The 17306-nt window shown below is 34.9% G+C and overlaps 1 protein-coding gene across 5 annotated transcripts in view; it reads right to left on the minus strand.

The window, feature by feature from the left end:
- Positions 1–412: 412 nt before the first annotated feature.
- Positions 413–17306, minus strand: part of MON2 (MON2 homolog, regulator of endosome-to-Golgi trafficking) — a 67486-nt gene continuing 50592 nt past the window's right edge. For 2 of the 5 annotated variants that reach the window (XM_042017878.1, XM_042017877.1), the window contains 9 exons: positions 16870–17013; positions 16332–16349; positions 15937–16065; positions 13837–14027; positions 7068–7128; positions 5645–5768; positions 4646–4853; positions 3855–3937; positions 413–1987 (listed from right to left, as the gene is read on the minus strand). In XM_042017878.1, the coding sequence (XP_041873812.1) occupies positions 1824–1987; positions 3855–3937; positions 4646–4853; positions 5645–5768; positions 7068–7128; positions 13837–14027; positions 15937–16065; positions 16332–16349; positions 16870–17013 (1122 nt within the window). In that variant the 3' untranslated portion in view covers positions 413–1823. Of the gene's footprint in view, positions 1988–3854; positions 3938–4645; positions 4854–5644; positions 5769–7067; positions 7129–10915; positions 10980–13836; positions 14028–15936; positions 16066–16331; positions 16350–16869; positions 17014–17306 lie in introns of those variants that run through there. The other 3 variants (XM_042017880.1, XM_042017879.1, XM_042017881.1) reach the window with 2 other exon arrangements.

The raw sequence follows: 17306 nt of genomic DNA on the forward strand, positions 1-17306 counted from the left end.
TGTTTCCTTAATGTGTGTATTCTCTTAAAACTATTCAGGTTTGACAATTAGGTTCCATGTAACTTTGGTCACAGAAATGTGCAAGGTCTTGAAGCCTCTTTAACATTTACTGTACTTTGAAGCAGAAAGCTTTTAAAAAGGACCATAAACTGGAAACTTGTGGGAGCAAGCTGTCCAAAGAACTGCCTGGAGAACATTATTCATGCAGGGTAACCCTGACCAGTTCATCACACCTTCAGCTTGAAGCTTCTACAACTTTTACACCTATTCACATATACCAATCAGTGTCCCTTTAGCAAGGAAAGTGCAAAGCAAACAGATGTAATACCATTTCTTATGCATGACGATCTTTTAATATCTACAAAAGACTTGAAGAAATAAAACCCTAAGGGTAAGCTCTGAAATTCTGAAATCCATAGAAAGGCACCTGTCTTTTTCTATTTTTTTTTTTTCCATTTGGCCTTTGTGCTTTCACATCACAGATTAAAAATGTGAATACAGGTGAAACATTATTGAAATCAAGATTAATTAAATAACTTTAAATGCTAGATCACAAACTTTAAAAACAATACTATTAAAAGTGGTTTGCTTCAATTGTGTATTACGTGAAAGTGAAACAAATTCACATTTACTTTATGACAAATTTTACTGCATTTCTAAATGAGTAACTATCTTCAAAAATACACTTTTCATGGTTTTTATCAGACACGATTTATAATTAAAAGATTAGAACAATTTGTTTGGGTTGAAAAGACATTACAAAACAAAACACTTAAAATTATTAACAAAATATTACAGCCAAGTATTTTAGATATTTGAACTTGCCTTTCTTGGGTCGATTCAAAGACTGTGATACTTGCCAAGAAGGTCAAAAAAGGCTAACAACCCTCAAATATGTTTGTTTTCTTTTTAAAGCAAGGCTGCAACTGCAAAAATGGATAGAGTTAAGTAGAACAAACATCTTGAAACAAATTTATTATAAAGTGAGGTATGGTAGTGCTGAAGTGCTACAGTGGATTTCTGCATATTCAAACTTATTTCAGGTCAACTACTCTGAAGTTTGAGATCAGCAGACTGTGACTGCTTACTTCAATCTTTTGTTGTATGACCCTTTGCAGATGTCCAATGGCCACAAAGAAGATACATTCAATTAAGCAAAAACTAACATGATCAGATATGAATGAGCATATCTGGCAATTTAGAAGGCAAACTGTAAGTAAAAATGCAAGCATACAACTTATTCATAATAAATACATTTTCAGGCATTTGACATTATCAATATTTTTAAAAGAATTTAAATAATAAATGCAACTATTTTATACATAACTGTACCATTTATTATACACACAAGTATATCAGTTCCCTTTGTTTACAAAGGCTGGTTACAGATATATGGAATGTTACAGTACCATCTTGCATAAAATTTTAGTACAATTCGTACTTCAAAAAAGGGTGCAAAACACCAGCCTAATAAATCTGACTGAATTGAAATATTTTTAATTACATCATTAACACATACACAACAAGCTGTACATAAGCCCACTTTTCAATCACCACTTCAAGATACTGTAGCAAGTACATTAGATTATAAATGATTCCAACTAGTCAGTTAAATTTATTAAAGGTTTGCACTGCTACTCACTCTGGAACCTTTGAGATAAAGCCTGTATTCATGACTTACTGAGCTCTCGTTAGTACAGTTAAGAGGCAGTCAGCACTGGTTGCCAAAGTACTAGTCACAAGAGATTTCCTCAGAGAAACTTGAACTGGGAGCAAACATTTTTGGATATTCCCTTCAAGGATCAAAAAGAAGTTTTATGGGGTCAAGACTCTCCATTCTGTACCTTGGATGCTGGTGGATGCATGAAGTCCTTAAAGGGAACCAGTGCCTCCTTCAAAGCAGAGCACACTTCTGAGGATGAACAAGTGATACATTCTACTAAAGTCGGGTACAAGGCAATAACTTGTGCCCATGTGCTAGAATCAACTGCAGGGAAGAAAAGAACAGACTGAATCACTTACTACTGTCCAAATACTAACAACAGATTTTTTTCAATACCTCTAAGTCAGGGCACATTCACAGTGTGCCTAAACATAGGTACTTGGTACTATACAGACACTGTGGCATCCATGCAGGGCACTCAGATATGGGCCAAGATTTCTGCAGGAGAACCATTTGTTTTTTCAACTGCAACTGGAGGCCAGATGGATAATATCCTTAAAGTGGTGCTACACACCTGTGTTTCTACATATAAGTCATTCACTGTGGTTTTGGGATAAAGAACTGACAAATTTAACATAATACTTCTATTCAATCTGTAATACACAAGCGTTTTCTGCCTGCTTTTCTCAACTGTTGACAGAAAATTGAACTGGATGCACATTTCACTTTTGGAAAATTGTCAGCAGTGAGACTTTCTATTGATTTTAGATCATTTCAGATTACAAGAACTATAGAACGCAAAGGTAGAAAACACTGGACAAAGACAAAAAATATCCATGGTGAAGTTTTGTTACTCCAACAAGTAAAATTAAACACTGTAGCATGAATCTTATTATAATGTCACTTCCTTGCTTATTTCTGTTTTAGCTCTGCTTTCAAAAAAGAACAAAGTCCTGGCTTCAGACAACAGTAATAATTATCTTAAATAAATAAAATTATTAGAAGGTAGAAGAAGTGAGAGTGAAATGATTCTGTAATTTTTCCAGTGGTTCTCTTTCTAAGAAAGTCTGTGGGAGGTTTGGCAAGCACTGCCAAACCAGGGGAAATATGTCTCTCATTGCAGGAAGAGGGATGTGGGGAACAGTCCAGCTGAGTTGGCTACTCTACCCCTCTAAGAGGAAGACCCACTAAAGTAGCACTTCAGTTACCTTCAGGGTTAGCATCCCGGCATAAAACTTGCACCCTTTTGCCATGAACCTTGGAAACTGTATCATTATAACTCTGGCTGCTCAGTGATGATGCAAATGAGGAACTGCCTCTTTCCAGAAACTCACCTGCCTGTGTTTTTCTGGAAAGGGTGTTTCATTTGCTTGTTTCAGGAGTGAAAAGGGTGTTTTTTCCTGTTCCTCCTAATATCAAAAGCAGGGAGGTAGGGGGAAATGTATACACAATTCTGTCACAACTTCAGAGCCCAATACAGTGGGCTTAACCAAGACTCATGATTGTTTCCTTCCAAGAACTCTCCACACATACCGAAGGTGCAGCTTACAAGAGGAACAGGATACACGATTATAAATGAAATTGAGGTCTTTCATTTAATTCAGCCATTTAAATACATCTGTCAACCATTTACTCAGGCATCAATGAGCTAAGCTCAATCCAGGGGACAGGAAATAATAGAGCAGGAAGAGAGGGAAAGCAAGAGCACAAGTGTATGTATCTACCAGCCTGTCCATGCATTTAACTTGTACACCCCTTTAACTGCAGATTGCACCTATGTGAACATGATCCATAGCAACCTACAAAGGTATCATGAGAAGGAAAAAAGTGTCTAGCCAGGCTTCATATATTTAAGAATTCTATTAATATTTTTGGAACGGGGTTTTTTTTCTTTGTTTTCAGAAGACACCAAGCTTTATCTAATAAAGGACACCATAAATTGAGGTTTTCTCTTTTATTAAACATATCTTAGGTTCTTATACTTTTAGGCATGCTGGAAGAACTTTGTGGGGTTTCTTGCTGTCTACCTGCCACCTACATATACAAAGAATTACAGAATACTGACTCTTACAGACTACACTTTTCTTTCAAATTTCTGGGAAGACTACTAAAGGAAATAATAAATGCATCTTTGGTGAAGATATAATGTTACCTTATTTAGAACCATGTTACTTAACAACCATCAACTTACCATTTTCAGGTTGAGTCTTTTTAAGTGAATCTATGAGAGTACTGACAGCTTTTAAAACAAATATTATTTCTGTTACTTGCTGCCTACAAATGAAAAAATGCAAACAGTCAACTACTCATTTTTGTTTCAATAATATAAGTTTTATAGAAAAAACTTTCCCACCATTATTGCTGTTATCTCAGCGAGGACAGCTTTAGCTGTGATACTGGAAACAGCAACACCATACAAATCTCAATCTGAAAACACTCATATCAGGGTGATAAGGCTAACATAAAGATAATAATTTTCCACATTCATGATCAAAAACCTTCAAAAGTTAAGCAAATTTCAAGTAAGTTCCCATTTTAAAGAATTTCTTAGTATTTCAGTCAATTTTTCCATTTCAAGAACACTTACTTGAGTAATGATTCACAATATTGCTGTTTGGATGTTTTATCGTATTTTTGAGGATATTCTACCCACCTCTCAATTTAGAAACTACAAATAGCTCTACTGGGAATAAAAGGAAATCCGATTTCAGAAATATTAGCTAGAGAGATCAGAAACATTGTTTCAGTAACTGAAAATGTAACAGCACAGACTATGACCATTGCTACTTAAAGGTTTTTAAAAAAAAATTTGGTACCAGCAATTTTCTTTGAAATATCTTCCCCATAAAGATTTCCCTGCCTTTTAAATTTCATTATCTCCCACACCCCTCATTTTTTTCATGACTAAGTGATATTTTGAATGCAAACTTCTTTTCATAAAGTCCTGGTAATACCTTTATTTTCTAAAGACAACGCACATACCGTGGAAGAGGACATTTGCCACTCAATCTCTCATCTTCTATGTAGCGATGCAATACATCCTGCGACCTTTTCAAGAGCACAGAAAGTGCCATTCTAGAGATGTAGCCTTCTTGAGGAGTTGTGACTTTATTACTGAATGAAAATTGGAGCAGTGTTTCAAAACACACCTTAGAAAACTCCTCTCTCATTCGAATATCTATTTCGGCTTCTGTCGAAGTAAAATAATGCATTTAATTGTGCAGTGTGCATGATGCTGCATTTCAATCAGTTTATTATAAATTGAGAAAAGGTTATCACTTCTCTAGTATTAAAAAATATTAACAGTGATAAGAACAAATAATAAGAATACATTCTAAGAAAAAATGACTGTGCAAAAATCACAATAGTTCCAAAAACAAGAAATTCATTCTGCCACATTCTCAGTAACATGTCATGTACCTGACATTGCTTTAACTATAAAATACATGAAATAATCTAAAAACAGCAAACCCAGTCCTACATTGTAGGTACTACTCATATTTGATACCGTACAATTCAAGTATTTTTCTATGTAATGGTTTATGTCCAGTTTTTTCATCTTTCCAAAAATCCCTAGAAATGTTTTGTCTTAAAGGCAGAGAAGGTATCTGGTTAGGTACACCATATAGTTACACTAAGGTCATTTAGTTTTTAAGAACAGGATATTATGTCTGTCTTACAATTGTCTGAAATGATTGCTAGAACTGGCACAAAGGAAAATAAACTATGTAGAAAGTAACACAAGTACAATATTATATATTATACGGTCCAAGCAGCAAGGAAGTAATTTTTTAAAAATTGCAAGGAAAGCTTGGCAACTTCCACAAAATATAGTTTATAAAAAAATGTTAGATATCAAACGGTCTATATTGAATTTGTGCCAGGGAACTTCAAGTCTTTATCATAGTAAGTACTCTCAACATTTTAATTATTTTCTAGTAGATTTAAACACTGTATTTTTTTGTCATTCAGGTACCATACCTGTAAAGGAGGATGACTGAGAATGTATTGAGCCTTTATTGAGCATAGTCATTATTTGACCAACAAATTCCTTAGGAATAAAATTAGCATATGGCAGTATCTCTGTGCTGATAAGCTGCACCACCTAAAATAAATTACATATATTTATATTGGTTTTCTAAATAATAAAATTGTAAATCTAGTATGAAGAAACATTTAACAAGAGAGAAAGGCCTAATCAGACTTCACAAAATCTTCTATTGCTAGCATTTGAAATTTGCAGATATGTCCAAAAGTGTGGTCTTGCATGGGACAATTAACTTGAAATAATAAACCTTTCCCCCCACCACTTTTGCCAGAGTTTCTGATCAGATTTCAAATGACATTTGAAGTGTAGTCTTCAAATCGAATTTATGGTTTTGAAAAGAGAAAATCTAGCATGAGGAATCTCTCTCTCCCTTAACCGCAACTCAATACCCTCACTATGACATTAACACACATACCACATCCCTAACACTGTGACATCTGCAAAGCAGAACAAGTGTGTTAATTATCTAAACAAGCTTAAGGCAATACACACTAACAGAAATGCTCTCCATCCTTGTCTTGATGGTCCCATTCAGGAACAAAGTGGGTTTACGTCTCCATAAATTAATCCATTAGATTTGAGAATTCTGCTCACTGCAGGCAGAACTGCTCCCGTTTTTCATCCGGATATCTTTGTGTTCCAGCCACCCCTCTGGAAAGATGACGGTGATGAAACCACTGATACTGCCATGTCTTCTCTGCAACTCCTTTTGTTTTGTATCCCTAATCTCTGTTCTGCCACATTTCTTTGCCCTGGAGTTAAAGGGGACAAGTTGCTCCTCACTTCAAGTATCATCTTCTCTTAATTTTCTTCGGCCTTATGAAACCAAACATTTTCTCTTTACAATTACAGCGATCTTTGTGCTGCATGAACAACACATAATTTCTTCATTTATGCCAAAGCTTCTCAGTATTGAGAACACATTTTAAGGGCAACAATGTCTAAGAAAAAATGAATTTTTGCTAATCGCCCTCTCAATGCAGAAAGCACTCCTTTTATGTTTAATTGTCAGCTTTCTCTGTGGTCTACAATACCTGTGTAAATGCTCAGCAATAACATAATAGTAAGGATCACATAATGAGTTAGAGGCAGAAACATTCTGGCTTAGCCACTCTACACTGAAGATGAGAGGAAAAGAAGCAGTTTGTGGCACCCCACTTCCTACTTTTTGCATCACCCTGAAGCAGCTGAATTCTGGGCCTATGAATTTCCTGTCTTGTTTTCAAAAATGAAAACAATATCACAGAAAAAGTAATGAAAGGGTAACTTTTCAAAAAATTATTTCAGAACCAAATGCAACTTGTCAATGTCACTAATTTGTTACTTGCAATAGTATATTTGTTAAAAGTTCCTTACCTCAACATCAATACTCTCATTCTTCTGAAATTCTTGAATTGAGAGATTATCAGGAGGTGTACTAAAAATAAACGAAGTGCATTATACTTTAAATTTACATCATGTGTAAGGAGGTAAGTATGGGAAAACACATTACATTTACAGTTATTACATGCATCAAGTTGGTACTATTATATGGTAATGATTAATGATCACAAGGCCAGGTTGGATGGGGGCTTTGACCAACCTATTTTTTTCACTCACTATGCAAGAAAAATACTTTCAAGTTTCAGCAGTTCATCTGTAAAAATTTTTTTTAATTTTACATTTTCCTCTACATTAATGAAAAACTTTTCATTAATGGGACATTACCATGTCCTTTTCCCCTGCTAACTGAAATTATGTATATGTTCTCATTCTTAATGAATTTTATTAAAAGAAAAACCCATTTTATAAACAATAGTTTTGAAGAAATTTAGAACTTTCTGGCGTTCTTTATTTATTTTCAGGTGAAATGTCCAGAAGCGATTCAACAGACCCTGTTGAATCAGAGCTAAGCACATGCTCACAGGCAAGGCAGCTGCCCAGTATAGGACTGTGAACTTGTCCTCGTAACGGTACTCATCTGGGCCTGTCTTCTCCATCCCATTGCCAATTTTAAAGAAAGTTTAAGAACCCTGAAGGTTTTGAAATCTCATTCAAATCTGGTTAGTTTAGCTGACAGATGTTTTGTTTTATTTTACATGATTTTTTTTTTCAGTGTTCCTGTATGTTGCTGACCAAGACAAACATGATTTTTCCAAGATAGGCTTGTTTCTTCCCCATCTTCTGAGTGCTTAGCATAACACACTGGAAGATCAGTCTTCACACCTACAGCTAATTTTCAGTTTGGACAATTATGAATGTATTATGTATGTACCAATGTATCTGCTTGAAAAATAAATATATCTCTGCTCCTCAAAGAGACTTCATGTAGATGAAGTCTAGATCAATTTATCTTTGAAACGGACAAGTGTTACATGTGTGACTAGAAAAAACCACAAAGAATAAAATATGAAATATTGTATTTATTATTGGGTTGTGTATTAAGCAGTCAGGAAGTTTGGAATTTTATGTTGAAAACATAGAATAAAATAAAATATTAAGTAGTTGTTCAGTCAGTACCTTTTCTAACACACAGAGCTGTTAACTATGCAAAACCTTTAAACAGTAATGTAAGCTAGTATGATACATAGAAATGCAGGTCATGTTGAAATACAAGGGAAGATTTCACTCTGACACTTCCTAATTTATGACTCGCTGAGCTGAGGTTTACTTAAAAACATGTTAAGACCTTCCTGCCCAGTCATCCATATCTGATCTATCTTATATACTACAGATTATGGTACGTATTTGTTCACGTAGCAAATTATTCCCAAGTAAATAGATTTTTGTAAGGTGCCTATATGGATACATCTATCTAGGGGCAAAATACTTTGGTGTTCTGGCACAACATATCCAAACCGTACTGGAGGGTCAAGAGCCAGGAAAAATAAGAGTGTGATGCAGCAACTTTCCCCAGTACAGAGCTCCCAGTCCATGCCCACTGAACAGCGAGGGCTTCAGAGCCAAGAGCAAAAACCTAACAACCACCCGGAGTCCTGCTGTGCACAGCACTCTGTTCAGAAGCATCTTTTGGGAAAGTATTGATTTACTTCCCTCATGTGAGCATGGACTTCTGCTCTAATAAATTATATCTATATCTATATATCTACACACACACATTTGTTGAATTTTATTGTACATAATGGCTTGACATGCTTCTATGAAAGCCTCTAGGAAAGAAGAACAATATGAAATAATAAACAGACCAGCTTCTTACTTCTTACTAGAAGACAATTTTGTGTAAATTAAGTTATATAAAATGTATTAATTTTAAATGTCATTTTGATTTATGACAAAAATCAAGATTATTGAGTCTCCTCAGCTGTAGCTTGCTTTAAAAAAAAATTTAAAAAGCTCAAACTTCTATCTTGGAAGTTGTTAATTCTCTATGACAGTAGTATTTTCCTTTTTCATTTACCTGGGCTCTCTGGGCTGTATTTGAAATTTCTTGTACAAAGCTGCAGAGACCATTTCTGCTGTGCTTTGTACATTTTAAACAACGAGTATCCCCTCTCATTTAGCCCCACAGCTGGCTTGAAACTGTTCCTATCCGAAAGATAGAGGTGGCACCGTGCAGAAGAGGCTCACTATCTTAAATACCGTTATTCACAGAGCTTTAATTTAAGGGTTCAAATTACAGTGACCTCTTGTCTAATCAATGCCAACTCAGTCTCACTGCCAGAAGCAATATTAGGCTATCTACACATACGGTTTCTAGGACCACAGTGACTAGAAGGGTTACGAGTTAAACTAGAAAAATGTTTGAAATATTGGTTAAAAACTTATAACATCAGTGAAATAGTTTCATCTTTCTACCCAATGCTCAGCCAGGTGGAAACTTGGGGAACATGCATACAAAAATAAGACAAAGTGCACTGGCATATTTTAATGAACAAAGCTAAAGGAGATAAACTAATCACATCTGTTATGCAGTGTTGCTCAAAGGACTGACTGCATTAAGGCTTTTGTGAGTCTTACAGAGATGCAGATGTTTCATATTTAGAACCATCCAGCAGTGCTAAGTCAGGCTTGGAGAATAAAGATTTGAAGAGAAGGTACAAAAGGAAGTAATTTACCTAGCTTTGCATAAAGCCTGGACAGACAATAGCACAGGACATCTAAAACATTTAATAGTGGAAAGTGTGGAGTATGACGATGTATCAAGAACGAAGGAAGAAAAGTAAGGGGTTTTTGTGAGATAAAGTTCTGGTTTACTTGAAACAAAGAGCTTAGAAAAAATTACAGAACGCCAGCATAAGAAAGTAAATTTTCAGTTCTAACCATATTCAGGTCTAACTGTATATATCTAACTATTCCTGTCACAAAGGGTGACATGTTAGAGAATGCTAAAAATCCAGACAACACAGTAATGGGGTTACTCTGTCTCACTGTCAGCCTCTTGGGGAGTCAACTGAACTGCATTTCCCAAATTCTTTGTGCTTCAGAACCTTTTCATTCCATGCTGGCTTTAGTCAATTTGTACACTCCTGCACATAACTTAATAACCTCCCTGTCCTGCATGACACATTTGCAAGTTGGAAAGCCACCAGAGATTACCTGACTCACAGCTGCAGTAAAGCCACTTGGTCAGGTTCAGCAGGGTTACTAAAACCAATTCAAGTTTATAAGTCATGAGTCTAACTATGAGCATTCTCTTCAGCTGTGGCTCGGTTAATTGATTTTGGTGATATGGACAAAAGTCCAAGTAGTACCAAAAGTTTTAAAAAGCACAACTCATGGTTAATATAAATAAGTCAGGAAACACACCAAAAAACAGTTCTATACCACCTGGCTGGCCTTAAATAGAGGACCAACATGGATAGTTGGAAAGTACATTCTCATTGCCTTCCCCTGCAACCTGAAGGTTGACATGCACCTCAACTCAGCAATAAATTTTGGCTGTTACTTTCAAAACAGTGAATAAATTCTCTCAAATTGCCTTGGAATAAGGCACCACTATGACTGACATATGTTTTCTATGAGAATTACCAAAAAAAATTGAAAGAACACACTAAATTTGAAAATTCTGAATTCAATTTCCTTGCAAGTGGAACAACTACAAATTCAAGAGACTGAGTAAACTGCAATTATAAACCACTAGAAGACACAATTTAGCAAATTTCAAACCAAAAGGGGCAGGTTGCCCTACTTGCTAAGGGTAGTTTCATAGCATCTTGCACAGAGTGCAGAAAGATTAAAGCAAAGAAAATCGGAAGAGAATTACCTCAACGTGGGGAACTTCCACAGCTATCTCTAGAGCCCTCCTTGCATCACAGCGAGAGAGACACGCTTCAGTAGCAATATGGGGAGGAGGAGGAGAACAAAGCGGATGAAGAAAAGGAGAAATGACTGCTATTACAATCATCCTGACTACTGGCATGAGGAAGATGTACTCCCTTTTCAGCTTTAATTTTTTTTAGGAGTACAAGGCTCAGGCTGATAGAGAGAACAGAAAGGCTATCTATCCTAAAGCTACCAAGGGACAGGGCTCTAACTGTATGTAGGGGAACCACACTCTTGGAAGACAAACTGCTATTTAGAAAAAGATTAACATAAGGCAGGTAAAAAAAAAAACCACCCCAAACCAGACATTCTGTAGCCACACAACATACAAATATGTAAGCAAAATCCATCTACTCACACCAAGCCTGGAAAGCGTAATGATAATGGGCATTAATTATAGTAACAGGTCAAATTTTCTTGTTGTAGCCATGTGGTTCTATAAAATACCAGCCTATTTTTAGTGTTTTTAATTATTTTGAACCTTAAAGTTTCTAGGTGAAAGAAAAGTTTTCTACACTTTTCTAAGGACACCTTTAATTATGATTAAAAAATTTTTTCTAAAACATGTTTTGTATGTAAAGTTATAGTGTACACTCGTTGCTAAAGAGGTAAAACCAGACTTAAGACAGACATCATCAGGCATCATAAATATTCACACAAGTACTATTTTTCTTCTACCTCCAGAGAATATTTGCCCATGTGTGACAAATGGCAAAAGGTATTAGAATTAACATAAAGAGTAATAGCTTCTAGCAAGCAACACATTAAGATGAAATTTCTATGGTTGAAATAATATTCAAGTAAATCATAAATCACTCACTGTAAATTAAAAAAACCCCACAATATATTTGGCCAAAAAAGTAATGAAGATGATAGGTGATTATCCTGAATTACACCAAAGAGCTGTGATAATTTTACTTCCCTGGATTTATGAACAGTTAATACCAAAAAAATGTAGCAGTACCAGCCTTGGTCAGCTAAGAACATGCAAAATGGAACTGTTTCATTTGCTTTGCAAATATTTAGGAATAATTAAATTACAGCAAATAGTAATATGTATTCCCAAAGCAACTTTTAAGGGAACATACATTCTTCTACAATAACCTGAAAAACCTTCATTTTAATTCTGTAAACCCAACAATGATATAGATTATAGGGCATTAACTGATGTGGACTGCCTGTCTCAGAATGGAAGCAGGAATACTAGCTGCAGCTAAAAACAAAACCAAGCAAGATACTGCAAAGATTATTTTATATTAAAGAAACAGTGAAGCATAAAATAAAAATTTGGATGACTGAAGTGTCTTTTAATCCATCATGGTGATCTTTTCTACTTTAAGGTCCTCCTATTTAATAGAATTTTCTTTCAAATAAATGAAAAAACAATAGGAAGGTTTTTCACCTGATTGCCATATAATCCTATTGATGCTATTCCAAACCCATTCATTATTACACACATTTTCACTAATGGATGTGTCTCTAAAATAAATTTTCATTGGTATTTATTTTTTGTTTGTTTTGGGCAAGCTGCTATTTATCCATCATTAGTAAATACAGCTGTGTTTGGTTGCTCACTTTTGTGTGTTTCAAAACTAAACACACAGCATATTAGTGTAAAGCACTGAGGAGCTTTACTGTTCTCTGTTAAAAAGAAAGATTCATTTGTTACTGAAATCAGCATATACACTGAAAATCAGGGAATTAAATTTTTCATGTTCCACTGTGTTCTTTATTCTAAAACACTATTAGATATACTTAAAGTACTCCTGAAAGATGCTTGCCCACAGATGTTTACAGAAGATGGAAATTCCATACCACTCCTAAGCAGTTACCTAAAATACCTAACCTTCCTTAGAGTAAAACGTTTCCTTAGTGTCTAACCTAGATAATTTTTGCTGTACTGAAATAGATTTTTACCCATTGCCAAGGGACAAAAAAATTTCTTCTCTGAAGCAAGCTTTTACTATATTATGAAAATTGATAATGTTTTGCTAATGATATATTCCTTTGGTTGAACAAATAAATAGATCCAAGGCCAGGCTGGATGGGGCTCTGAGCAAGCTGGTCTAATGGAGGGTGTCCTGCCCATGGCAGGGGGTTTGGAACTAGATGATCTTCAACATTCCTTCCAACTCAAACCATTCTATGATTCAACGATTAAATTGTCTGTCTCTGATTATTACTACTTTTCACTTCTGGACTTTCTCAACCTGCCGTTGGAAATTGAGAATGTGTTCCATTCTTGAGAGGAATCTGCTCATCATAAATATGACTATTAGCTACCTTTTTCATTAAGTATCATAAATAAAGTGTGGTTAATTATTAAGGTGCAGTCAATTTATCTTAGGTAGAAACAAAAGCAACATAACTATGGGCTTCTAAGTGAACAGCAGTATATGAAGTAATTTTTGAAAATTCATAGTAAGTGGAGTATTTCAAGATGGAACTCAGGAGAAATATATATAGTTAATGCTGTTCACCTTAATTAGAAAAATACTGTTGCAATTCTGTTCAAAGTGAAGAAAGGAACAAATTGAGTACATATCAGCAGCTCTTTATCAAATCTACAATAAATGTCCTTGGGAGTCCATACAGAACTCCCAGTCCTGTTCAGAAAGACTGTGCCTTATATTGAGAGTTCAGCTGAGCTCTTGCTTGCTCTTACACTTCACCTTTTGATTGAAGCTTTTGCTATTACTTTCTAAAAGTATAGCTTTTTGAAGTAGACAGATTGGTTACTTTCTCTCCATCATTCATTAAATAATTTTCAGATATCAAATACCTCTACTGACACATATAGTGAACAAATTACTTACAAGAATTTCCCTTTAAAAATGATAAAAAAAAAGGAAATAGTATTTACCTTTTTGTGAATAAAAAGTCTTCAAAAGTGTTTGCTAGCTCTGGCCACATACTGTCAAATTTTCCAGATGATGCATGCTGTCTTGCAACAGGTAGTCCAATGGAGAGAACTTTGAGAAGAGAGGACACAGCTAGCTTCCATGTGCTTTCAGAAGGACAGGAGTACTTCAGACTGAGGGGTATTCTTAGTGTCTGCAAAATGAAAGTCAAAACAAAATTTATAGTTGCACAGACAAATCTAAGATTACAGCAAGTTTCTGCACAAGATCTTGAGAGACACTGTCACATGTGGTAGTACACATCCCTATCTTTTCAGCTAGTATATGAGATGGCCTTCTACAAATGTAATTCTGAGGATGATTTATCATATACCAGCTGGCTAAAGCACAGGTCTGTAGCCAAGTACAAGGTTAGAAGAAGAAATTGATTAATGAATCAATTCCACCATGAAATCACACACTAATTTTCTTTTTCTGTATTGCCATCCACCATTTCTGCTAAGTGTGACAAATGGGCTTTCCTAACATCTAAGAGACTGCAGGCAGTCTATCATCAGTGTATTCTGGAGAATTCAGTCCCATTCCTATAAAGCCATTCCAAGTGCTTCCACAGTAAAGAAAAAAAGCCTCATTGAATTTAGACTTTTCCTAGTAAAGTTGAACTATATACATAAACACTGGAAGAAATCTGGACATTATTGACTGTTAAACCACATCAAATTTGAAAGTAAGAACAGTTAGTGAAATTCTAAGATAAAGGCTTCAACACAAATCAAATGTAAAGCAGATGAAAACACAGCAAATTTTAAGCCTTTTAGATAGAAAGTCATCTTCAGTATCTATAAAATAAAGTCATTTATAAACTTGAAAACATTAGGCATATGAACTACTTACACATATATGCATTCCTTTTAGTATTGTTAGTCAAAGTGACTTAGAACCTGATAGTAATTTATCTTGGAAAACCAATTATTTACTTTACATTTCAAATACATAGTGACTGAATTCAGGTACTATATGTATGTCCCCCATGCTTTTAGTTCAGTGTCTGATTTGAGGAAAGCAAAGGGAGGAAAGACTCACTCTGACTCTAATGAGGGTGTCAATTATAATTAACTCTCTGGCAAAAAATTATGACAGGTAGAATCTCACTCTAGAGATAAACAGAGTATTTTTTTTCTGCTGGTATTGGTCATATGTGTCAAATCTAATTCCAAAATCAACATGGGCTTTAGAGACATGAAAAATAAATTTAAAAGCATTTTCATATATTGCAATAGATTATATTATATATATTATATAACTGCAAATGTTACAGAAAAAGGGGGATTTCTATCGGTTTTACCAATGCCATTAAAACAGAAGTGGAAAACAACTGCATTAACTTTGAAATACAAATATTTAATTCCTAACAGATTTCAAGTAATATCACCTGCTTTAATTCATCTGCTTTAACCTTCAGGTTTCTAAATTTCTATACAGGAAAATCCTCATGGCAGCCAAGGCATTGCAAACAAGCTAGGTCATATACATTTTTATTTTCCGAACATTTACTATTACTTCTACTATTTACTAAAATTTTTTGCTGAAATGGAATAGTCAAAAAAAGTGAAGCATTTGACAATTTCACCCTAAAGGTATACTTGCTCACCTTTAACATCTCATAGCTGCATTGACACATGAAGTAATTTAAAACAAATCAAAAGTAATAGAGCACAGGCCCCTGAAGTATATATGCCAGTGTACAGAAACTGGTCTTTGGCCTTCAGTGCCGTATTTACTAAGAGGCCTATTTACCACATTTAGGTGCTAACACTTCCAAAGATGAAAATTTTGTGGCCTAACACATTTATTGATTTTTATCTTAACACTGAAATACTGATGCTGACATTACCCAGCTAAGAACAATACACATAGTCTAATCAACAGCCTTCCAGCTCCAAAAGAAATTATTCCCCACTGCTCATCTTCATAAAATACCAATCCGTTTACTACAGCTTTAAGCTTCTCAGAAAGCGTTTGTCAACACTAGCTGAAAATAAAACTCATGATTTTCAATATAAGCTCACTAAATTCAGAGCACATGCAGGTCGAACTTTTACCTTAATAATGTTCTGAAGAACCTTCTCTGTTACCACAGCTTTATGGCAAGCTGTCTTTTGGTATAAGTCCACCACAACTTCCAGTGATCTCTCTGCAAATGGTACGTAATTCAATGCCACCCATTCTGCCTAGGAAAGGAAATTAGTAAATTACTAAATTATACATGAAAACATACTAATTAAGGAACAGAAAGTGTATGTTTTGCATTGAACTCTTGGTTTAATGCATGCAAGGTTTGCTAAGAATATGGTCCAAGCAACAAAACTGCAAATACAATGTAGTCTGGCTATGAAAATGTACTCTACATTGAAGTAAAGTACATTTAAGTAGGAGAAATGTTGCAGTCTAAGCAAGACAACTACATTAGGACAATCTTTAAGGAAATTTAACTCACCGGTGCAAATAGTTGTATCTAGTGTGATTCCATTGTGTTGCAGGACAAACAGAATAAGAAGAATTAATACATACATAATAGTTACCTCTTTGATTACACTGAATCAGATGCTCATGCTTAGTGAACAGCAGTGTACACAAATAGAATTACTGAACACGTTCCATTTCTTTACAGCACGTGCAATTCAAAAATCTGAAGCTTGAGGTAATTTTGTCCATTCAAAATGATAATGTCCGTGTTAAATTTAGTACCTCTTGTAGGACAAATTATTTTAGATTAATTCATGTACAAATTCAGACACATTTGCCTAGTGTCCAAGCTAGACCTTTCCTACGTGAAGGAATACAAAGTATAAAAGTAAAGAAGAATGCAAAGGGAGTAAAAGAAGATAACAAAAGCATGTAGAAAAAACTTACTACACAACATGCACAGTTAAGTTTTTACAGATTGAACAAATGCATCTTGCTGAACAACCTATATCTTAAACTGAATTGGATTAACCAGCCAAGTGAAACAAGTGAGATTTCTTACTAATTACCTGATTATACTTTGCATTTGCAATGTGCTTAGTTTCAAGCTGTCCATACTGTGGAGGCTTGCAGGAAAATTCTACAAAGGCCAGCAGCTGGTCAAAGATTGCAGGATACATTATCTGCATACCTTCTGAGCCCACACATATAGCCTTTATCAAAAGAAAATACAGAAGTTTAATATATATTTCTTGAGCTTTTGCTTTCAACACCTGCATCAGTACAAGGAACTCCTACAGAAAAATCCCCATATAAGACTATGCAAGAGTCATGCTGTATGAAAGACAGTGTACAGTTCCAACAGTTTAAGAAAATTAAATTTTGTTACTTTATTGAAGTAAATAAAGTGGCAAGATACCTAGTTCAGTAAATACAGCTATCTCATCCAATAAAAGGTATCTTTTCTTCACAAACTCGGCTTTGACATGTCAGTAAAATAAGATGT

This window comes from Corvus kubaryi, unplaced genomic scaffold, assembly GCF_017639235.1.
Source record: "Corvus kubaryi isolate FWS band 111438036 unplaced genomic scaffold, C.kubaryi_AGA036_p1.0 137, whole genome shotgun sequence".
NCBI classification, from domain to species: Eukaryota; Metazoa; Chordata; class Aves; order Passeriformes; family Corvidae; genus Corvus; species Corvus kubaryi.